The 16,715-nt window shown below is 33.7% G+C and overlaps 1 protein-coding gene across 1 annotated transcript in view; it reads left to right on the top strand.

Moving 5' to 3' along the window:
• Positions 1 to 1,092: 1,092 nt before the first annotated feature.
• Positions 1,093 to 16,715, top strand: part of TMPRSS15 (transmembrane serine protease 15) — a 142,735-nt gene continuing 127,112 nt past the window's right edge. The window contains exons 1-5 of the mRNA XM_055567777.1: positions 1,093 to 1,237; positions 4,588 to 4,718; positions 5,225 to 5,292; positions 12,250 to 12,401; positions 15,979 to 16,014. Of these exons, the coding sequence (XP_055423752.1) occupies positions 1,093 to 1,237; positions 4,588 to 4,718; positions 5,225 to 5,292; positions 12,250 to 12,401; positions 15,979 to 16,014 (532 nt within the window). The remainder of the gene's footprint in view (positions 1,238 to 4,587; positions 4,719 to 5,224; positions 5,293 to 12,249; positions 12,402 to 15,978; positions 16,015 to 16,715) is intronic.

Raw genomic sequence — 16,715 nt, forward strand, 5'->3', positions numbered from 1 at the left:
GGACAGTCTTGGTTTTCACGTAACTATCGTCATGAGTGTGGTTATCTCAACCTGTCCTGTCATTATTGTTGGGATACTTAAAATAGTAAAGTTCAAGGCAAGTGAGTAATGTCTTCCCCACCCAGAATACTTCCTTAAAAGAGAAACAAATGCTTAATTCCTCCCACAGCAGTTACTCTTGTTCATTGATAACTACATGAGGACATTAAAATGTTGGCATGTGATGCCTTGTTTATGTGGACTTTCCTTTAGGTTAGATCAATACTCCCTTACATTGTGGAACTTTAGATGGATGACATAGTGAAGATTGCAAAATCTGTGATTGTTTCATGTCTGACTCTTTGTGACCCCCATGGACTGTAGCCCACCAGGCTCCTCTGTCCATGGAATTCTCCAGGCAAGAATACTGGAGTGGATTGCCATTCCCTTCTCCAGGGAATTTTCTCCACCCAGGGGTCAAATCCGGGCCTTCTGCTATATATAAATATATATATAGCGAGAGAGAAAGAAAGAAAGTGGGATAGAGGAAGGATGGGAAGAGAGGTATAAGTGTTAATATATATATTAGGCTATTTATCTGTGCTTAAAAGTTATCTTTAGAATGTCTAAACCTACATAAAACGGGAAAAATGCCTTAATAATGACCTGAGTCAGAGGGTAGAAGGTTGATCTGTTAGGGACTTACTACAAATATCATGAGTGTGCCCAATGATTAATTTGACTATCATGAATTTCTTATTTCTTCTACCAGTTCTCAAAATGATAAAGTTTCATTTTTGTTTACAACATGCAGTTAATTTCATTCACATTGACACTGACCTGCTTGGGTGATTAACATTTATAACTCTAAACACCTCTGTACTCACTAATATCTTATTAAAGATTAACTTCTTAAAGATTAAAGCTAGTTAATGTATAGAGACATAATGCTGCCAAAGGGACATACACACTCATATACACTGACTAGTAAGACTAATGTAGATTTGTTGTTTGACAAAACTTTTGAAAACTGGAGAGTTTCTGCTCTTCAACTGCTGCAAGCTTCTGTGCTCTTCCAGAGTCCTTAGAGTAGCAAACCTTCAAAAACCAAAAATGGGGTCAAAGCGAAGTGTACCATCAAGGCGCCGTTCTCTCACTGCCTATGAAGTCATGTTTGCAGTTCTCTTTGTCATATTGGTGGCGCTCTGTGCTGGATTAATTGCCGTGTCCTGGCTGTCAATCCAGGGATCAGTAAAAGGTAAGTTACATAAGGTTGGCTACAGAAAGTGCTCACAGGTGAATATATACACTTCAGTCTCTAGAATCCTGCCAGCATATTGTATCCATTGCTGTGATTGATTTCCTGCCAAGGTATTTATATTGCATTCAGATGCTTCACCTTAGTTCACATCATAGGAATTTTTTAAGTTGGTATATAATTTTGAATTTAATTCAGAATTTGAAAATGAGACTAAGTATTTAAACTTAAAAAATGATTAGAGTCTCAGTTTCAACATATAACAAAGTAGGTTCATAGCCTTTGGGTCTGTTCTGATAGAATTTAACTCATAAACATGTTCAAACCTTGTTGACTATAGAAGTGGCTAAATAGACCAATTTAAAGAAAAATATTGCTTATTTCTAGAGAATTATATCTTCATTCTTATTAGTACATCAATTTTAATTATAACAATATAAGGGAACCTTGGTATAATTGTGGAGTTATAAACGTCTCAAGATGCCTGAGTAGCAATTTGTGATTAACAGAAAAAATAAATAAATAAGTAAGAAAAAAAAACCCCTCTTCTTTAGAGCTAAATGACCTGTGTGTGAAAGCCGACCTGTCATGTCCAACTCTTTGTGACCCCATGGATTATAGCCCACCAGTCTCCTCTTTCTATGGAATTCTCCAGGGAAGAATACTGGAGTGGGTAGCCATTCCCTTCTCCAGGGGATCTTCCTAACCTAGGGATCAAATCAGATCTCCTGCATTTCAGGCAGATTCTTTACCATCTGAGCCAGCCAGAAAGTCCAAATTACCTGTACCAACTGCTTTTAAAAGCTCTACAAATGAATTCTCTTGTTACAACAAACCTATGAGTTAGTTGCTATTGATATGCCCATTTTACAAGTGAAAACCCAGAGGCAGAATTTAGGTAACTTGTTTCAATTTGCAGCATTGCCAGGTAGTACAAGCTAGATAATCTAACTGGAGAATGTGCACTCTACCATTCATTCATTTATATGATTTTTTTTTTAAATGTTAGCATAGCAAAAACCTTGAATATTGGATTTATTTTTTCTGAGAAAATTTTCACATTTTTATAAAATGATGAGTTATATGGTATATTAATTCCTTCAAAACCGTTTAATGGTAGTGATTTTGGTTTTACTGAGAAAATTCTCAACCTTTGAGTTAGTTCTTTTCCTTTAAGCAAATAAGTTTAAATTAGAAATAATAAACATGATTTATAGTCTTATAAGAGAATTCCAATATAATCCCAGGTTTATATTACTACTATAGCTATATACAAAGAGAAGGAAGGCTTGTGGATATAAAATTAAATAAATTTTAGAAGTTCACTGAACCTTTTAGAAAAGTGACCACTTTGGTCTTAAATGCCCTGTGAATGCCTTCAAGGACATGTAATCATTTGGAAGTCCATTGGAATGTTTCATACTCAATAAAAATACAGAAGTTAGTTTTTTACCAGGAAAATAAAGGAATAAATACTTTTAAAAGTTTGTGTGATTTAATCATGAACAACTGAATATAAGAAGAGATTTGAAATAAAGCTATAACACTACACCACAGGACATAAGACACACTTTCAATACATACTTAAATATTTGTTGTTGTTCTTCAGTTGCTAAGCCTGTTGGACTCTTTGAGACCTCATGGATTGCAGCATGCCAGGCTTCCCTGTCCTCCACTGCCTCCAGAACTTGCTCAAGTTCATGTCCATTGAGTCGGTGATGCTATCTAAAACCCATCCTCTGCTGCCCTCTTCTCATTTTGCCTTCAATCTTTAGTTTACTTTATACTTACTTTTATGTATTTCATACTATACACTTTAATATACTTAACACTCTTACTGGAAATTGTTTTAGATTTCAAAAAGTTGTAAAAATTGTAGAATTATTTTATAACATTCATACAAGTTCCCCTAAAGTCAGTATCTAGTATATACGTATACAACTATCACAACCAAGAAATTAATAAAATTGTTACAATAATATTAACTAAACTAAACACACTATTCAAATTTCACCAGTTTTTTCACTAATAGCTTTTCTTGTTCAGGATTCAGTACAGATTCCTACACTGTATTTAGTTTCTGGCAATTCATGACAGTTCTTCAGTCTTTCCTTGTCTTTTAAATACACAAATCTAAATTTTGAGTACTGTTTAAAATATTAATTCTAAAGTTTCTTCTGAACTAAGAGATTTGTGTCAATATATGCAATATGGGAGACCTGGGTTTGATCCCTGGGTTGGGAAGACCCCCTGGAGAAGGGAATGCCATTCTTGCCTGGAGAATCCCCATGGACAGAGGAGCCTTCCAGGCTATAGTTGGCATGGGGTCGCAAAGAGTCAGACATGACTGAGCAACTAAGCACAGCACAGCATAACAGATCTTGAGGTTTGAAGTCAGTCAATCCTTTGTCCAAATTACATATCTGTCACTTTTATAACATTGAAAAATTTTCTTAGTGAGTCTAAGCCCCAATTTCCCCAGCTGGAAAGAAAAAGGAATAGCATCTTTTCATATCAGGTCAATGCATCATTATTAGCACATTTATTAATAATCTCATCATTGTACAAGCTTCATTGGAAGCAATTCATTTTGAACATACATTCAAGGAAAATAATCACATAATAGTATTGTATTGGACTTAATGGCATATTTTATCTCCCACGTCCCTACCCAAATTGTTAGCTTTTTAAAACATATTTTTCATATTGAGATAATTATATTTTCTGCAGCATTCTCGAAAACTTCCCCAATAATGACAGTCCCCATCTAATGGCAAAAGGTTATACATGTCAAATTTATAATTATTAGAATGAAAGAAGTAGTTTCAAAGCTATGCTTCAAAGTAATGCACATACTGAAATCCTCACAGCAATCCACATGTAGAAAACCAGCAGTGTCCCTTGATGCTCGGTGTTCAAGAAGTATCTGAAAGCAACTACAAAACTTTTAATGGTGCCTTTCTCACCATGTTTCCCTGAATCAGTTCCCATAATTGGTGGAAGTTGATCATTCCTGTATCTTCTGACAGGAATCTCAATAACAAACAAACAAAAACAAAACAAAACTTGGAAGTTTGCAGAGTTGGTTAGATTTCAAAGAAAAGAAAAAAAATTATAATGGGACAGAGACGAAGTTTTAATTTTCAATCTTTTAAAACAACTAGATAGCTAAGAAAAAAATTAAAGGATAAAAGCAGCTGATGATGAAACAGGAAGACTAAAAAGAAAAAGCAAGAAGTCCAGAGTCAACTCATTAAGTAAGAACTTTACTTCTGTGTCTTAATCAGAATGTGCATATTTTCTTACTCATCATTCACATTTTCAGTTTTGTTTCTTATAAATTCATCTAGATGCAGCATTTGGAAAAAGTCATGAAGCCAGAGGGACATTGAAAATAATATCCGGAGCTACTTATAATCCTCATTTGCAAGACAAACTCTCAGTGGACTTCAAAGTTCTTGCTTTTGACATTCAGCAAATGGTAGGAGACTTTTTCTCTTTCTCTCTTTAACTATGTTAAAATTTCATAACATAATTTCACTAACTACTTGTTAAAGATACATAGTCTTGAAAGTGAAAGTAAAAGTCACTCAGTCATGTCTGACTCTTTGTGACCCCATGGACTGTAGCCTGCCAGGCTCCTCTGTCCATTAAATTCTCCAGGCTAGAATACTGGAGTGGGTAGCTGTTCCCTTCTCCAGGAATCTTCCCAACCCAGAGATCGAACCCAGGTCTCCCACGTTGCAAGCAGATTCTTTACCATCTGAGCCACTAGGGAAGCCCACATAGATCTTATTCTCTTTGAAAAAAATCAGCCAAAAAATATAATTGCTCAGGATACTTAAATATATGAAATGTATCATCACAGAGAAGGAAAGTACCCCAAAATAGTCCTAAGAAGAATAGAAAAATTATTTTGTTTAAATTTGCTTACTATTTTACTTAATAAATAAAATATTAAATTTAATATGTCTTTTTAACTTTCAGATAGATGATATCTTTCAATCAAGTAATCTGAAAAATGAATATAAAAACTCAAGAGTTTTACAATTTGAGTGAGTATAGCTCAAAATTTTTATATAAATAGGAAGCACAGAATCACAACATAGTAATCTCTTTGCTAATATTTGTAAATAGAGCATCACAATTTTTAGGAGAAAATGGAATATTTTAAATTTTCAACATTTTCTGGGAGGGTTGAGAAAAGTGGCACAGTATAGACTTTTATATTGGTAGAAAATAACAATGCTAGATAATTGATCTCATATTAACATATTTCCTTCACATGAGTACAAAATCTTTCAGAGACACATGAAGAAGAGTGAGGTTGATTTTATGCAGATGTCTAGGAGTCTGACAGTTAACCTATATCCAATGGAAGCCACAGGGGATTTCAGGTCATTGGAGAATACAAAGAGCCTCACTTTATTTTATTAATTAATTAATTAATTAACTTATTTCCAAGCTTGCCCAGTGGCTCAGTAAAGAATCTGCCTGCCATTGCAGGAGCCTCAGGAGATGCGAGTTTGATCCTTGAGTGGGAAAGATTCCATGGAGGAGAAAATGACAACCCACTCCAGTATTCTTTCTGGGATAATTCCATGCACAGGGGAGCCTCACAGGCTACAGTCCACAAAGCCTCAAAGAGTCAGACATGACTGAGCACTCATGCAATCTATCTCAGATCAGAAACAATTAAACCAGAGAGTCTACCACCAAAGATACTTGTATAACAGTCCTTATATATAACTTATATAAAGATATTTGGATCTGTTATTTCTATTTGGATCACAGGGACCAAACAGAAATAGGTCAAGTCAAAGAGAAAGAGATTATACTTAGCAGAACAATGACAGAAGGTCAAATTAGTTAATGGGCAGAAGGAAATGTTAGTCCTTGCCGTTTCTTGTTGGAACAAAATGAACAAAAGCACAAAGCTTTATTTTACCAAATACAAAAAAAAAAAAAAAAAGGCTATTTTTCACCTACTTATCTATTGATCTTTATCATTCTTTATCCCAGATAGCATATTCATGATATCTCAGTCTCAGTAGCCAGTCAACTCCACCCCATCTACTGTCTTCATTCCTGTCCACAATAGAGAGGCTTTGACTCCTGTTTTCCAGGGTTTATGATCTCTGATAACCTCTTTCATAATCTAATTTCAGGGCTAGAAGGAGACATGTGGCCTCTCAGGAAAGATTTATTAGTGTTTTTTGTTTGTGTATTTTACTCAAAATATTGTTTTAAAATATTTATTCAGTATTTATTCTGTGTAGGTAAAGCCATGAATGCAAGATTTTATTTCACTTTAAGTTAATTATCTATTTTAGAGTAAGTGGAACTGATTTCTCTTTTCCAGTTTTAGAGAGGACTAAGTGTGGAAATCTGCATTAAAGCTTCAATTAATATTTAGTTCTTAAAGGTTTAGCACAGATTCCCCTGGAGAAGAGACTGGCTACCCACTCCAGTGTTCCTGCCTGGAGAATTCCATGGACAAAGGAGCCTAACGGGCTAAGTCCATGGGGTCACAAAAAGTCAGACACGACTGAGCAACTATCACTTTTAAGGAGCGGAATCCCATGTTCTTCCTCACCTTCATAAGGCTCTGCCCAGTGAAGTCCATGCTAAGCACAGTATGTAGTTCAGAGTTTATTAGGATAGTTTCCCTAATGGAACTATTTGTCTTCTCTTGCTTACAACTTGCTGGATAACTTTGTTTTTACTCAACTGGGAAAATTTGCTGAATACAGACTTTTATATAAGCTCTGGTAGTTTATCAAAACCCTAGCATTTTCTTTGGTATTTATTAAATAACCTTACATTTCTCTAGATAGTAAAATCACTATATTTGAAACTGTAAATTATTTGAGCTGAGGAATTATTTCTTTCCCTTCCTTTAAACTACCTAGGAGACCAATATAGTGCCTAAACCTTGATACATATTTTATAACAATTTTCAAATAATATACTTCATCAGTATAGAGAAACTTTCACCTAGTTGTAGCTGAACTACTTTTAAATCAGAAGTGAGTTTTTAAAAGATGCAACACAAAGGAATTTCATGAAAATGTCTGTAAGATAAATTACAGGTAGGTGCTCTGGGAGACTGAGAAGAAAAGGATGAGAAAAGAAATTTAGAAGCAGGGAAGAAAGTACCAAGCAAACATTTAGGTTTACTTTAACTAATATGATATAAAATGACATATTCCAGTTACAGAAAAAGGTGAAAGTGTTAGTTGCTCAGTCATGTCCGACTCTTTGCTACTCCATGGAGTGTAGCCCACCAGGCTCCTCTGTCCATGTGATTCTCCAGGCAAGAATACTGCAGTGAGTTGCCATTCACTTCACCAGGGGATCTTCCCAACCCAGGGATCGAACCCGGGTCTCCAATACAGGCAGATTCTTTACCACCTGAGCCATCAGAGAAGCCTATAGAAATAAGTGACAGACTCTTAATTGCTTTTATAAAGTATATTTACTTTAAACTGATTGATAAAATTAAGAAACAGAAATAACTGACTTCTCAACTAACAGTAGCCATATCAACTCTGAAAAATACATCTAAAAATCCTTAAAAATGCCTATTTCATTTTTTGTTACTGATTTTAATAAAACACACACTTTATGCATGTGTATATGGTCAAATTACACCACTCAGAATACTACATCTAGTCATTAACCTCTCTCTTCTTCCTTTTTAAAATATTATTTAATGTCAACTCTTTCCTCCTCCATAAAGTTTTGTGTACATATGTGTGTATGTGTGTGTGTGTGTTGAACTACTCTGCAGGACCAGCAAATGGTCTACCCATGTCTGGGAACCCTTTTATTACTCTGCTTTGTGACAATGCTTTGACTCAAAGAGCATTTAAGAGTTGATTCTTGTAATAAAGTGCTGTTTACCCTTTGTAGCAATAGGAAGCTTATTTTGCCCTTTGAGCACAGATAAGTCATCAAGTTAGTAAAGGAAAGACTTTTTTGTTTACTCAGCAACCCTAGAGGTTATCAATATCATTAAGGAAAATAAGAGATAAGAAGCGTTTGATTTATTGCACACAGGCTTTCTGTATAATGATAGGATTTATCTTTTTTTTTTTTTTCCAAAAAAAAAAGGATGAACTCAGATATTCCACTGAAAAAGGGCTTTGAAATGAAAATGGTCATTGTTTCCTTTTTTTGTTTTCTAAAGGAAGAATTCTCATTTTCTTAATAAATAAATTCAATCTCAAAGCTGTGATAGAGATGATTACTAAACCACATAACAACTTTAACTTTATTATTAGGTAAAGCATACAGGTTTATTATGGTTTCCCTGATTTCTACTGTATATCTTTCATATCTCAATATTTATACTGAATAAGAAACAAATTTTAAAGAATGCAACTGTGTGTATAGAATATGTAATTCCTGTCCTTGCAAATGAATTATTAAATGCAATATATAATTCACAATCAAAAAATCCCCACATCTTTCATACAAAGATGTTTTATGCCTGAGAATAAGCTAATACAGTTACTTTTAACTCAGTGAAAGAAAATTCCAGATTTGTATGCTCTCTGCCAAAATTACCTTACCTCTTCTACTCCCTAATTCAAATAAAATAAAAGAAAGTAGTAAGTGAAATTAAATCTGTGAAAGTTCCATAAAGAGAAAAAATCTGTTTTAATCAGGATTAAAACTATATGCTGGGCAACCAAGGAAGAGTTGGCAATGATGAATTGAAGACAGAGGAACTAATGGACATTGTTGACTCTCACTTTATTTTAACCACATTTAACTCCATTCATTTAAGAAGTCTGGGATAAAGATTGGTAAGAAGACAAGGAAAAAGAGAAGGAAGAAGAGGAAAAGATGGAGAAAGAGTGAGAAGGAAAAGAAAAAGATGAAGAGCTATTAGAGGAGCAGGAAAGGAGAGAGGGAGAGAAAAAGAGGAGGGAAGATTCTATTTCCCAAAAGTGTGGAGGCAATAAACTATTCACTCTCCATCCCAATTCCAACCAACCATTTCCCCCATCTCTTTGGATATAAAGTTCTGCTAACAATGCAAGATAATAAAAACCTGGACCTGCATCTAGGCAAATGTATTATATTGTCTTCTGTATCGATAAATAGTTAATAATGGTGTTAATAGCAGTGCAGGGGGGTGGGGAATCAGAACTATATCAAAACACATCTGGGACACAGAGTTTCTGGGTTTTATTCCTCTATCTGGTACTAGTAAGCTATCTAACTCTAGGCACAATTACATATATGACTCTAAATTTCAGTCTCCTTGTTGCTAAAATTAGTGTTGGCCAACATCAGGTGAAAAATACTAGAGTCATCTTCCTTTACTCAAGCTTCTGTTTAAATAAATATAGCATGAAACCTGAGAGTTATATGCCTGTTATGATTTTTAAAATAGCAATTAACAGAACACATGGCTGAAAGTACCCTAAACAAAAGTAATTATCATATGACATCACAAGAAATCTGTAAGTTTCAGAAGAGGTTAATTCAGTGGTACAAATGTACGTGTTTTCAATCTTTTATTATGCTATCTGTAGCTTGACAATCATAACTTGCCTCATGGTTCCACAATAGATGCAACAGTTTCAGCAATCACATGTAGACATAATAATAATCAACAACAGAGTAGTAGTCCACTATGAGCCTTTATTACATTAAATATGGAAACATTTCCTAGAAGTCTCCAATCAGTTTTACCTCATATTCCATTGGCCAGGTCCTAGTCACATGCTCATGAATAAAACTATTATTGACATGAGCAACGGTTGCAGAAGTTATGTGAAAATGGAGCATTATTCTCAAATAAAGAGACTGACCAGCATGGAAAAATTCACAAGTGTGGAGGAGTATGTAAAAACAGTGTCTGTGATAAAATCTACTTTATGGATAGCAAGTGATTACATGTGTGGGTGAATTTGGGACATTGTTACTTAGTAAATAGTTACTAAGGATCTTTGCCATTTAAAAGATTTGGATAATTTGATTTAATCAAATGATTGGAAAGTTAAACATTCTAACATTTTAAAATTCTAACTTAATAGAGGTTAAATGTGCAATTATTGATCAGCCCATTCACATCAATCATGAAAAACTAGCTACATAGAAAGGAATTATTTCTAAACTGTGAACTTGAATAGAAGCACAGAAACTAAAAAGGAATATCCTACTGAGGGGGAATGGTGATCTACTGTGATCTTTCAGGGACATTTTGATCCTGTATTTAGTCTTGGAGAGGAAAAAAATAATATATATATTGTAGGCTCTACCAAGACATATATACATATAGATACATAAAGAACCCTTCAGGAGTTGATGAAACTCTTCAAGAAACTAATTAACTTACACATATGAATTTAAATGCCTAAATTTCAGAAATAGCAAACATATTATGCAAAATTTGGTTCTCTTTAGTCTGCCTTTTTTTTTTTAATATTCCATTCTTTTTAATGCATGTTTATTTTTGGTTGCACTTTGGTTTTACTTATTTTATTTATTATTTTTGTTATTTGATTACCATTTATCTTCTTGTTATATTAATATTATATTATTTTATTATTTTAATTATCTTTATTTACTATTTTTATTTATTTTATTAATTTATTATTTTGGTTGCATTTTGGTTTTATTTACTTTTGGTTGTGGCATGCAGGCTTCTAGTTTTGTTGGCTTTTCGTTGTGGCGCTCACTCTGTGCTTGCCGGCTTCCTTAGTTGACGTGCTCGGGTCTCAGTGGCCCTGCAACAGGTAGAATCTTCCCAGACCAGAAATCGAACCTGAGCCACATCCCTGCATTAGCAGGCATTTTCTTATTCATTGTACCACCAGAGAAGTCCGTTAGTCTGCCTCGTAAGGATCCAAGTAAACCCTGAGTAGCCTTAGCTTACCGAAGCGTACAGAATGAAGACCAGAGCTAGAGTTCATTTTCCAAACAGTCGTATCCTAAAAGCACATTGCTCCTGCTCATTCACTTCAGTCATGCCCAACTCTTTTGCGACCCTATGAACTCTTTTCCACCAGGCTCCTCTGTCCATGAGATTCTCCAGACAAGAATACTGGAGTGGGCTGCCATGCCCGCCTCCAGGGTATCTTCCTGATCCAACGATCAAACCCGAGGCTCCTGCGTTGCAAGTGGATTCTTCACCCCTGAGCCACCAGGGAAGCCCTTAAAAGCATAGTAGCAAAGGAGAAACATAGACCAAAGAGCAAAAATCCCTGTAGTATTTCCACTGGGCCAAATATTCATTTTTTGATTCTTTAAACTGTAAACAAATTACCAGTGAGAGGAAATCTTTAAAATGCAGGTTTCAGAGAAGGAGAAAAGAAATGATGACTTGGGTCATGTAACTGAACTCTAACATCATGGTCAGAGATGAACAGACAACACAATCCAACTCTTGACAATGAGACAGGATAGCCCACAACTTCCCAGTAACCCACATATGCTTGTCTTCTTTCTGCTTTTTGAAGTCAGGATATATTTCAATATTTTATATTAAGAATGAAGAAGAAAAAGTAGATATAATTTATTAACAGTTGTTATAAGCTTGCCATCAGGCCTTTGTTAACTACATAGAAAAAAAATTTTTTTTCTGAAATCAGTGTAACTACTTTAGACTTCTTCCTACTTAGAAGTCATCGGTGAAAATAAAAAATCCAATTACAAATCCTCATTTTTTCAAACAATGCAATAGGAATAAATGTCATGATATCATGTGATTTTGTTTAATTTGACTCAAGTGATTGTGGTTTGGCCTAGGGATTAGTGTGCTACTGTGGAACTGAGAAAAATTGGGTTCTAATTCTGGATATATCTTGTGCTCTTGTAGAAATGGTCACTCATTTAAGTTCTCTTTCTTCCACCTGTGAAATAAAGATAACACTTGACATGACCTTCCTTGTACAAGTGTGATAGGATTAACAAGCTGATGACTGTAGAGAGCCAAATGCAAATCATTTGAAGAGGGCTGAGTTTTTTCTCTTATGTCACTTTTTGCTTTGCAGAAATGGCAGCATTATAGTCATATTTGACCTTCTCTTTGACCAGTGGGTGTCAGATAAAAATGTAAAAGAAGAACTGATTCAAGGCATTGAAGCAAATAAATCCAGCCAACTGGTCACTTTCCACATTGACTTGAACAGCATTGATATCACAGGTATCTGTGAACCTTATTTGATACTTTAAATCAATAAGCCATGAAATTAAAATTCTATGTACCAAAGGAGCAATGGGATCACCCTGGACTTTTAGGAACCTGTCTTATTGCATGAGTAACACATTTACATTAGGATAGTGAAATATGGAGAAAACAGAAAAAAAAAAAAATGCCAGTGAGAAAATCTTTGTAAAATATCAAATACCAAAGAAGTTCTGAAAATATTGGCATGCATAAATGTTTGTGGGTCTAATCACACTTTTGGCATTGGCCAAGCACAACACTGATTTTCCAGGAACCCTCCATCTGAAAGTGACACATTACTTTCTGATAGTCATATTGTTGTTGTTTAGTCACCAAGTCGTGTCTGACTCTTGCAGCACCATGGATTGACTATAGGCCCACCTGGTTCCTCTGTCTATGGAATTTTCCAGGCAAGAGTATTGGAGTAGGTTTCCATTTCCTTCTCTAGGGTATCTTCCCGGCCCAGGGTTTGAATCTGAGTCTCTTGAACCTCCTACATTGGCAGGCTGGGAAGCCCCTAGAATACTGAATCTACCTCTAAATAGCTGTGTTATTTAAGGCAGTTTACCAAAATTTTCTGTATGTTCATTATCTCATCTGGAAAATGGGAATAGTAAAGATACTGTGTAGTAGCATTGTTTTCAGAGGTAAATGTGTTGATACAAAAAACACTTCTTCTAGCTAATAATAGTTAGTAGTATTTTTCAGCCCGTTTGAATTAGACAAAAAACCAAAATAGTCTCTGCTCCAGCAGGTGCGCCAGAGGGAACCAAACCATCAGTAGAGGAAGCACTTAAGAACTTGAGTTGCCTTCTCACTGAACAGGCACAGCAGGATAAAGCAGGAAACTGGATAAAAGTAAACTGTGCTTGATGAGCCCTTGCTGTAAAGAAAAGCAGCTAGAGGTCTGCAATATTGTATCTACTATTACAAAATCAAAGAAACAAAGCACTCATGTCTTTATATATTTGCTTAAGAGCAAATCGATACTGACTTACGCCGAAGTAAAACTATTTGAACTGGCAATAGGCTACTTAGAGTGTGCATTTATTCCTGTTGAAGTGGATATTTATATATTGATGAGATTTCTAACATCTAAAAATTTCTGAATTCAAAAACATATTTAGCTGAAAGTTTACAAAGAAGAGATTGTGGCTACAGATGGGCCTGGTATTTCATTTTAATATTTATTTGCATCATGTCAATTTTCAAATTTGTTACATTTTAAAATTGGTTAATAATCTCACAAATATCTTAGATTTTTATACAGTAAGCTATCAAACCAAACACAATAAAAATTAAGATATTATCTTCTTTAAGAAAAAATCTTATAAAACTGATTTTATCTTCTTCGTTAATAATCTACCGCATATTTATGAAACTGTTACAGGTCTTTTACAAAGAAGACAATGCAGTAATGAAGAAATAATGCAATAAACCATCTAGTTAGTAGAAGAAGACCTACCTCTTAGCCCACTTACTATAAATATTGTTTTGAATAAAAGCAAATTCATTAGATCAGGGCTTCTCAGAAGATATGCTTTGGTTTCCTCTATTTTTAACATAGCTGTCATTGTGTCTTTAAAAATATTAAACATGTTAAATGGTGAAGAAAATAGCTATTTTTATCTTTTAAGTGAGAATCACTTTATGCTTAAACAGTTCTTAGTTCTCAATAGATATTATCATGTGCCAGATTATTTTGGCATCCATTTGTTTCATGCAAAACCATTGATTCTAGGTCCCACAAGATCAGGGGTATTAGATTATCTCCCTTAAATATAAATTATTCTATATAACTATGATGAATAAGTAGATATCCTTCTTAAATGGGTAAAATAAATGAAACATTCTGTATGTGTAAATTGTATAGACTATATAAAGATTTTGAAAATTCATTGAATGTATCATAATCAAATAGTAATTAAATAAATAGGAACATTCAGGGTAAGAAAGGATGAAATGGAAACTCTAGATCAGATGCCCTTTGAATAACTATTTGAACTGCACTCGATGTTTTGTAATACTCAGAGCACTATATTCAAACCAACTTTATTCCAGCCTCTTTGGAGAATTTCTCTACGATAAGTCCTGCAATAACGTCAGGTAAGTACTTAACGACATTTTAAAATATATAACTTGGTGACCATAAAACTTTATGATATTAAGCAACGATTCTATTTTTTTCTGGTGGTTCTTTCTAAATGAGGTATTTAGTCTTCATTTAAAAATGTAAAAAGTATACATTTGGCCTGGAATAATGTAGTTCATAGTATCCAGGATTCATAATGCTTATGTATATATGCAAGGATATGCATTTCAAATTGCAATCATCCTTTCATATTTTAAACTCTATATACATATGTATGCATATATGATGTGTGTGAATATGTGTGTGTGATCTCAAAATATGACTCTGATTATGCAGCCTTGGAAATGAAGCCCTGACATTGCTAAGGTCACTATGAATGAGGGAAAGGAATCTTAAAGATAATGAAATGATAACTTTCAAAATGTATTGTACTGTTTGGAAAGAACAATCTAAAGTTTAATATTAACTTTGCTCTATTCCAGCATTTTCTTCACTCTCTCTTTCTAACTACAATTGGTCACTATGTCTCATAAAATTGAGGACTTCACTTTGTCTTATCAAGATCATACTGATTATCAAAAGAGAGCTTTGAGAAATTATCATTTTAAAATTAACCTGAGTTATCTTAAAATGTAAAATCATTTTGTTGTAGAAATTTTATTCAGATTGAAGTCAAAAGATCTGAACACTAATCCTGTCTCTGCCAACTATCAGAATCACTGAGCATTTCATCTTCTGAAAATCTGTTTCCCATAAATTGTGAATAATAAAAGTTTTCTAAAAATGTTAGAAGTCATCCCAAACATCAAATTCATTAACAAGTGCTTTTTAAACTGTAAATTGTTATAAAACTATAACCATATTACTTTTTATATCACTTGTAATCATGAACACTTTTATAATATTTAAAAAATCTATTTGAAGTATCTACTACTAGGTACTATATTTTACAAACATTATCTCATTTAATTCTCAGAATGATTTTGTAGAGAGGTAATACTTTTTCTACTTAAAAATATATAAGTAATAAAGAAAATGCCCAGAGTCACACAGTTTAAATTTATCAAAGTCAGGAATTAAAAGTAATTCTCTGGACTCCAAGGCCAATAGTTTAAGCATATCTCAAGCTCCTATTTCAAATAGCATCAGATTAATCTAGAACATTTATGTCTACAGCCATTATGAAATAAGTGAATTCTTATATTAGTTAATTAGTTATTGAAAAAATCTTTTTTCTTAAAAAAATGAACACATCTAAAAACCTCTGCTATACAAGTCTAAAAATCAATAAAAAACATAAAAGATTTGTTTTTTAGATCCAGATACAAATGATATATTAAGTTAATGAACATTAATAATTCATAGTAATTTAAAAAATTCTCACATAAAATATTAAACAGGAGGAATTCCTAACAATCAGTTTAAAAATGTAATTTTTATTTATGTTATTTATTTTTACAGAAAAGCTAACAACCAGCATTCCTGTGGCAACCCCAGGTCAGTTTTAATAAGATAATTTCTCTTGTTTTTTAAAAAGTTTTTGTTATGTTTCATTTTGGACTTCTGAGAATTATCTGATAAATAGCAGTTAACAATACCCTTATTATAGATAAGAAAAGTAAAGCATGAAAGTTTATAGTTAGCCTAAGTTTTTACCAAAAGTCAACAATATATTCGAGGTTAATTAATGCCTGTATTATCTAATCTCACTCCAGTCCTCCATCTATTAGAATCATGATTATCATCTTTTGCTAAGCATGCCAGAAATAGGATCAAAATGTTTTCCAGAAAGGATATAGGTTGCATCAGGTGTGAGGGACTTTTTTCTCTAATTATTCTCTCTGAATACAAGTGACACATACTTGCTCTCTCCTTTTAACATGGTATGGTTGCCAAATCAGTACCAAAGTTGACTTGGATTCATTCATTCAACAATTTTTCATTAAGTGACTGCTTTAAACCAACACATGGCATGTATTTGTTTTTAAATTTTTATTGGAGTACAGCTGCTTTAAATGTTGTGTTAGTTTCTACTGTACAACAAAGTGAATCACTTATACGTATACATATATACCCTTTTTTTTTAGATTTCCTTCCTATTTAGGTCACCACAGAACAATGAGTAGGTGACTAGAGCACTGAGTAGAACCGTAGTTCCCTGTGTTATTTGGTAGGTTCTCATTTGTTATCTTTTTTAT

This window comes from Bubalus kerabau, chromosome 2, assembly GCF_029407905.1.
Source record: "Bubalus kerabau isolate K-KA32 ecotype Philippines breed swamp buffalo chromosome 2, PCC_UOA_SB_1v2, whole genome shotgun sequence".
Classification (NCBI taxonomy): Eukaryota; Metazoa; Chordata; class Mammalia; order Artiodactyla; family Bovidae; genus Bubalus; species Bubalus kerabau.